This window comes from Pelodiscus sinensis, chromosome 1 (assembly GCF_052426305.1).
Source record: "Pelodiscus sinensis isolate ZL-2025 chromosome 1, ASM5242630v1, whole genome shotgun sequence".
Lineage (NCBI taxonomy): Eukaryota > Metazoa > Chordata > Testudines > Trionychidae > Pelodiscus > Pelodiscus sinensis.
The window spans coordinates 353,497,056-353,505,372 of record NC_143052.1 but is presented as its reverse complement, the minus strand read 5'-3'; the positions used below and the strand labels follow the sequence as shown (position 1 = coordinate 353,505,372).

At 52.5% G+C, this 8,317-nt stretch overlaps 1 protein-coding gene across 1 annotated transcript; it reads right to left on the bottom strand.

Annotated features, from left to right (window-relative positions):
• Positions 1–622: 622 nt before the first annotated feature.
• On the bottom strand, positions 623–1,573 carry LOC102445908 (olfactory receptor 52B2-like). The gene has a single exon (XM_075933095.2). It carries the CDS (start codon positions 1,571–1,573, stop codon positions 623–625), a length of 951 nt encoding a protein of 316 aa, XP_075789210.2.
• Positions 1,574–8,317: the final 6,744 nt, after the last annotated feature.

Here is an 8,317-nt window from a genome sequence, read left to right as displayed (position 1 = left end):
TTTCAAAAAAGTCCACTTTTCCCGAAAAAACTCTGTAGTCTAGGCACACCCTGACTGTACAGTGGATAAGGGGGTGAGGGAGGTAGAACTGTTAAAGCCCACGCCATACATTGAAAGGCTACGTCAATGAATAGAAGCAGCATCTGCTGGGGCCGTGTCCCCTTATCATGGTCACAACTACCCAGGCCCCTTCTTTCACCCTTACACACCCCAGTAGTACTGTTCGGCATTCAGTCACATAGCCAGAGATAGGGAGGGGAAGAAACCGCGTCACTCGTGCTCAGTGGCTGCCAGTGCCTCCCTATGACTCTAATCGCCCCGTCCATGAAGTCAGAGGACCCACGGTGACGTGAGGATCAATGGGTTAGACAAAATAATTTGCTGAAAGCACTATTGACTTATGTATTTTCAGATCCATACATCCATTACATACAGCATGAGGGAGAGGGAGGGATGTCACAGACCTCAGCCGAGATATTGAAAAAAACACCCCCAGTGAGGAAAATGTCTGCTTTGCTACAGGGAAAGAGTTAATTAAAGTGTTAATGTCCATGCTTCGGTGCAGGGAGGCCCTCACCTTGTGGTGAGGAAGAACCCTGCTAGTAAGTCTCATTGCTCTGCCTCAGCACCATCTTGCCTTCCGAGACAACACACAGACCATTTGTTCCCTCAGCTGCTTGGTTTTCATCCCATACACAATGGGGTTTAGCACGGAGGGGATGAGCACGTAGAGATCGGCCAGCAGGATGTGAACGTGTTTAGGGATATTGTAGCCAAAGCGGTGGGTTAAGGCGGTGAAAAAGACTGAGACATAAAATACGAGGATGATACAGACGTGGGAGCCGCAGGTGCCGAGAGATTTGTGCCGGGCGTCTTTGGTGGGCAGCTTGAACACAGCCCTAAGGATCAGCACATAAGACACAGCGATAAGCACAAAGTCTAGTATAATGGTTCCAATAGGCACTGCTAAGCCATACCAGATATCTATGGATATATCCGCACAGGCCATCCTGGCCACCCCGATGTGGTCACAGTAGGAGTGTGGGATGATGTTGCTTGCGCAGAAGGGCAGCCGTTTGAGAAGAAAAACAACAGGGACAATTACACAAAAGGTTCTTAGGACAACGGCCGTGGCTATTTTCCTGATCTTCTCGTTGGTGAGCATAATCGTGTACCTCAGCGGGTCGCAGACGGCGACGTACCGATCGAACCCCATGGCCAGCAGGACGGCCGACTCGACGGTAACCCCAAAGTACAAAAAGAACACCTGGCTGAGGCAGGCACTGAAGGAAATGTCCTTGGGTCCAAACCAGAAGATGGCCAGTGTGTTGGGCACTGTAGTGGTGGATAACAGTAAGTCGGCCACCGCCAGCATGGAGAGGAAAATGAACATGGGCTCGTGCAGCCTGCGCTGGGTGGCGATGAGCAAGAGGAGACCACAGTTCCCCAGAACAGCCACCGTGTACATCAGCGCGAAGGGGATGGAGATCCAGGGGTGCCAGGGCTCCAGGCCCGGGATGCCGACCAGGACGAAGCTGAGGTGACTGAACATTGTGTTGTTGGGCACGGCCATGGGGCGCTGAGGGCTCCGCTTGGGCACTGGACCTGGCTGGAAGCAGAGACAAGGTCAGTGCCTGTTGGGCTCCCGCCGCCTCACACTCACTTCTCACTTCCCACTCACGCCCTGCACCCCTGGCTGAGAGCTGCACTCAGAGCTGGGCAGGGCAGAGCTGGAGCCGGAGTCGGATACAGGGACCTGTCAGGAACTCGGAGCTCAGAGGTGACCACTCTACAAATGAGCCACAGAGCAGGCAGGGCCGGGCAGCGAGTCTCAGAGAGCCCAGCCCGTGTAGCCGGCCTCCCTCAGTTCTGGGACACACCTGGAAGCAACATTGGACTGTTCAGCTACTCGAGGCCTGTCAGGATTTATTGCCCCAGCTCTGGCCCTGCTCCCTGCTTTGCCACTGAGAGACGCTGAACCCCCCAGGAGCTGCCGACCCCATGAACACAGCCGACAGTCAGACGTGTCTCAGTGCAGAAAGGGGCACTAATGAATTCAGAGCCTGGGGACACAGGACTGGGCCCAGGATCCCAGTGGTGCCTGGACCAGCCCCAGACACGGCGGGGATAGAATCTCCCTGCACCCACGGACAGTCCCCGGCCATAGAGCCACCAGAGCGCCTTTGGCTCCATTCTGCTAACCCTACTCTCCAGCGCATGAGACATGAGGCAAATGACATTCAGCCTCTTCCTGGAGGAAACTGGGCATCACCGGTCAGACAAGCCTGTAGGCAAGTTCTAACCTTCGGCTTTGATTTGTAAACTATCGCTATTAGTAAACGATTCCACTCTATATTAGAAAGAGTCGGCCTGTCTGTCTGTTTCTGTCCATCTGTCTGTCCGTGCGAGCACTCCTCTGAAGTGGTAGAGCTAGGAGCACCCAGTGTGCCAGGCAGCTGCATCTTATCCTCACTTCAAAGCAAGTTCCGGGCGTGGCTGTTCCAAGAACGTGGGCTGTGCCTGGAGTGGGGCTGGGTCTCAGCACACCGCCCAGGAAAGAGACACACCCGTCCCCTCTCCCCTCTGTCTGGGACTGCCCAGAGTCCCCTCCCCGCAGACACTCATCATGGATGGTGTGTGGGGGGGTGAAGCTACCTTCCCCCTGCTGGCTGTTCCCCCTTACAGGGAGGGAGGGGAAAGTGGCAGAGGAGGTGGATGTGCCGTTGGCTGCATCACTCACTGCGGCAGAGGGGGATGGATGGGACAAGCCCCAGCCAGGTCACATGAATTCCTCCCCGTGGTGCCTGCTCAATTGAGGCAGCCTTGGAGGGGCGCTTCTTATCTCCCCAAGCTGCTGCAGGGATTGAAAACCGGGGTAACCCTCTGTCCCGGGGCAGAACCCCTTCTCCCCAGCCCAGCCAGGGCCAATGCTCCAGGGAAGCCTGGGCATGTCCATGGTATTTCCAAATTCACACACTGCAGAGCTGCAGCCCGAGCAAAGCCGGGTCCCCTCCCAGCGCCAGGGGGAGGCCCCTGAGGAGATGAAACCTCCCGCTCCCACTGCAACCGGTGGCTGACGACGGCGGCTCCGGGTGATCCTGGGGAAGTGTCACGTTCCCCACATCTGCCCCTAATGGAGTTTCCTGCCCTTCCCTACTCCTGAGGGCGGGGGGCAGGCTGGTCAAACCGGACCCTGCTCCGGCCCAGGCTGGAAAGGCCCCTTGGTGGGAGCCGCATGTTGCTCTTTGCTGTTTTAACTCGCTGCCCCAGGCCAGCAGCTGGTCAGTGAGGGCACAATCGGGCTCAGGCAGGCCCAGCTCGGAGACACCCAGGAGAATTTCCAGCATAATAGCTGAGCAGGAGCCTCTGGCATGAATGACCCTTCTCCCCTCCTCCCGCATGGGCTCCTCTGGGCACTGGAACGTCCACCGGGTCTGGAAATGCCCGAGTGCCCCAGGCAGGGACCTTCTGTTGCAAACCTGCCTGGGCGCCTGGAAGCTGAGACCCTGGGGCCTTTCTCCTGGCTGCAGATGCCCTGCCGCTCACCCCAGCCCTTCTCACTGCTTCATGGCACCGTGCCCTGCCGGCATGAGCCTGGCTGCCACACAGACCCGATTTTCCAAGGACAGAACCTGCCCAGCCCAAAAAGGCAGTGGAGCCAGGCAGGGGCCATGGGTGAGGCTCTGCCCTTTGCGTTCTGGGACTCACCGGCTGCCTTAGCGCAGGGAGGGAAATGCCGGAGCTGCGGCTGCCAAGCTTGGAGACTGTCTGGGGCCAGCGTGTGCCCCGCAGTCAGCTGGACACGGCACCCAGACAGCCCCACTGTGTGTCCATGGGCAGCCTTTCCCCAGCCCCCCCAGGTCGGCCCAACCCGCGGCAGCCCTGACACAGGGTTTGGGAGCAGAGACGTCGGCTGCTCCATGAGAATTGCACCTTCCCTCCCAGCACAGAGTAACTACAGAGCGTCCGTCTGTCCCTGCCTGTCTGTCCATGCACCCGCCCTCTCTGCCACCTCCAGCCCTGCCCCCGTGTCTGTGTCCCGGACGTTCATTCACATTTCGTAGCGGAGTCATTGGGGCTCAGTGTAGGAAATGCTGGTGCCTCTGCCCGGGCTGCTCTTGGCTCTTGGACAGGGCAGCCGTGCAGCCCCCCCACAACACTCACCGGGCTCCTGCCCCAGTCGGGGATGAGGAGTCTCTGCTGGGATCCAGGTGGGGAGCTGCAGGGGCAGGAACCGAACTGGCCGCGGTTCGGAGGCAGGGACTTTTATCCAGCCTGCCTGGGAGTCCCAGCGGGGTCGGAGCCAGCAGGGAGCCCTGGGCACAGAGCAGTTTCCAGCTCAGCCGCAGGGAGGGGCAGGCTGGGATCCGGGGATTTGTGTGTTTACGTCAGTGATGTTCCTGTAGGCGAGGAACGGAAACGCCGCTGGAAATTCCCCGTCCAGCACCAGCAGAGACACAGCTGAATCAAAGGGGCCTGAGTTTGCTTCTCTAACAAGTACTACGGAGACTTGCTGGAACCCTGACAACTTATGGAGTATAGTAATACCAAGATACAAAACAGAGAGCAGTGAAAGTCTCCATTAATGACTGCGTCTTGAAGCAGTGAATTTTGGAACCAGAGTTCCAAAGACTGGGAGAATAAATACTGGCAAGATACGAATAAGAGGGAATATGCTGGAGGTCTGTAAAAACATGAGTAACCCACATGCCCAGTGTGGTTCACTGTCCCATGGAGTGATTCTTAGACCACATACAGCAAGAGCTAAACACAAGGGAGCTCTACAGCCTCTATCACAAGACAGCTGGCTTTCTAACTCAAGCTAGAGTCTACTAAACTAAGCTTGAGAGGTCTTAGGTTTGACTCTCCCCAGTAGCAGTTAGGCATGCATGGCCTAGAAGGGAAATGTTATTTACTCCTCTCCATAAAACCAGGACAGCAATCATTAATTAGCAGCAGGTTTAAAGAAGGTGAACACGAGTGTTTCTACACCCAATCAACAGCTGGAACTCCTTGCCAATTGATGCTGTGAAGGCCAAGGCAATGATCTTTTGTCTACACTGCAGGGTTTTTGCACAAGCAACCTTTTGCCGTAGAGTCCTTGCCCAAAAGCTTGTGGCACAAAATCATGTCCAGACCTCAAAGAGCATCGCAAAAGCGATGTGCTTTTGTGCAAGAGAGCATCCACATTGCATGGATACTCTTGTGTAAGAAAGCTCTGATGGCTGTTAGAAATAAAAACCACCCCCCCCCCCAAGTAAAAAGTTTGGCCAGGCCGCTTTTGCTGTAGTGTGCTACAGTACTCCTTGGGAGAAACCGGCCGCACCCTACCTGCATACCATTGCCTTTAGAAGAAGGGAAGGTGTGAAAAGGGGAAAATAGCCTCAGACTCTCCCACCTGTCACCTTAGCGTGAGAACTGTGGGGCTTACCTGGTCGCATGAAACCTGCTCAGTTTCGGCCCAACCCCTGGTACACAGACCCCCCACTTGGGGACCATTGGGCCATATATGGTGATATGCAAGCGCGGGAAAGCAATGTACAGATTTGGGGATAAATACTCATCGCACAGTTCTTTATAGGAGGTCTTCGCAACACACGTACCACCATGCGTGTGCCTTCCCGTAAACTTCAAAGCGCTGCCGGCCTGGTCAACCGACCAGCCACCTCCCCAGACTCTCGGGAGTAACCAAGGGCTTTGCAACCGAACCGATATCTTTGAAATGTTCCGTGTGCTGTGTAAATTTTTATGTATGATTGGATTATCTTTGTTGTATAAGCTTAGTGTTGTAATTTTTGGTAGTACATAGATTTTGTGGTTATTATTGTTATTAATAAGCATAGCTGGATATTTTTAGAATAGAGAATATTCTCCTTGCCATTCTCATCTTTATATCTCTGACACGTTTAACTAGAAATCGTAGAATAAATATAATAAATACTGTAAATTCATTATTAACACGGTCTATTAAAAATCTTAGAATAAATACTGTAAATTCATCAGTGTCATAAATAAATATCCTTTATTTGCTAAAAATGTCCACCCGGTTCTGTCCTTCCCCCCTTGGGTATGCATCATCGGATCTGTTTTTCTCACGACAATGGCCATTCACAGAATGGCCATCATAGCACCTGCGCTTTTTCTGAAACCCATGTTCAGCATCCACACCTACCTATTTGGGCAGCAGCAGTAGCACAAAAAGGAGTTATGCCTCGTAGGAGGTTTACCTACACCACAAAAAGCCCTCTGATCTGTCAGTTGTAGATTCTCTAGTGCAATAACACGCTTGAGGTGTGGATGCTCTGCGGGTTTTTGCGCAAAAATCTTGTAGTGTAGAAATAGCGCAAGGGTGGGAAATAATTTTGCCTGGGGCCATTCCGGACGGGACAGGGCTTAAACAGGAAGGGGTGGGGCCAGGCAAAGCCCCTTTGCCCCATCTGGGACTCTGCACTTGCCGTTGTTGAACCTCATCAGATTTCTTGTGGCCCAATTTTCCAATTTGTCTAAGTCACTCTGGACCTCATCCCTGCCCTCGAGTGTATCTACCTCTCCCCCAAGCTTAGTGTCATCTGAAACTTGCTGAGGGTGCAATCCATCCCCTCAACCAGGTTATTAATAAAGATATCGAACAACACTGGTCCTAGAACCGAACCTTGGGACACTCTGCTAGAAGCCGACCACCATCCTGACATTGAGCCATACATCACTACCCCTGGGCCCTATCTTCTAGCCAGCTTTCTATCCATCTTACCGTCCATTTATCCAATGCACATTCCATTAACTTGCTGGCAAGAATATTGTGGGAGACCGTATCAAAAGCCTTGCTAAAGTCAAGGTGTCTCACATCCGCTGATTTCCCCATATCCACAGAGCCAGTTACCGCATCATAGAAGCTAATCAGATTGGTTAGGCACGACTTGCCCTTTGTGAATCCATGCTGACTATTCCTGACCACTTTGCCCTCTTCAAATTGCTTCAAAATGGATTCCTTAAGGATCCCTTCCATAATTTTTCCAGGGACTGAGGTAAGACTGACCAACCTATAGTTCCTTGGATCGTCCTTCTTCCCCTTTTCAAACATGGGCACTACATTTGCCTTTTTCCAATCATCTGGGATCTGCCCTGATCTCCACGACTTTTCAAAGATAATGGCCAAAGGTTCCTCAATGACATTTGCCAATTCCCTCAGTACCCTCGCATGCATTAAGTCAGACCCATGGATTTATGTATGTTTAGCTTTAATAAATAGTCCCTAATCAGTTCTTTGGTTTGAAAAGCCTCTTTTGAAAAAGAGTGTCTAGACTACTACCAGAATTTTCGAAAAAACAAGCCGCTTTTTTGAAAGAGAGCACCCAGGCTGTCTGGATGCTCTCTTTCGAAAAAGCACAGCTGACATTACACAGCGCCTTTTTTTGAAAGAGCACTTTTGAAACAAGGCGATATTCCTCAAAAAAGGAGGTTTTCCGTTGTCTACACAACTGCCACGTTCTTTCAATTTCCTTTCGAAAGAATGCGGCGGCAGTCTAGATGCAGGGAAAGTTTTTTTGAAAAAAGTCCACTTTTTCCTAAAAAACCCTGTAGTGTAGACACCCTGACTTTATAATTCACAGCGGATAAGGGGGTGAAGGAGATAGAACTGCTAAAGCCCAGGCCATACATTGAAAGGACATGTCTTGGTACAGCTGCTTGCTCCTCTATCCCAGTCAAGCAGGGAAGCAGGAATCAAAACAAGTCTGTCAATGAACAGAAGCAGCCACTCCTGGGGCTGTGCCCCCTTACCATTGTTGCAACTACCCAGCCCCCCTATTTAACCCTTACATGCCCCAGTAGTACTGTTCGGAGTTCAGCCACAGAGCCAGAGGTAAGGAGGGGAAGCTTACAAAAAGTGGAAACTTGGACAAATGACCAGGGAGGGGTTTATAGGTATAGCTCGACAGTGCCGGGGGGTATCAGGAAGGTGAAACGGCAAATGGAATTGCGACTGGATAAGGATGTGAAGGATAACAAGAAAGGTTTCTACAGGCATGTTAACAAGAAGAAGATGATCAAAGGGGGTGTGGGGCCCCTAATGGATGAAGGAGGTAACCTAGGGTGTGTCTAGACTACATGCCTCCGTCGACGGAGGCATGTAGATTAGCCAGATCGGCAGAGGGAAATGAAGCCGCGATTAAAATAATCGCGGCTTCATTTACATTTAAATGGCTGTCCCGCTCTGCCGATCAGCTGTTTGTCGGCAGATCGGGGCAGTCTGGACGCGACGCGCCGACAAAGAAGCCTTTCTTGATCGGCACAGGTATGCCTCGTGAAACCAGGTTTA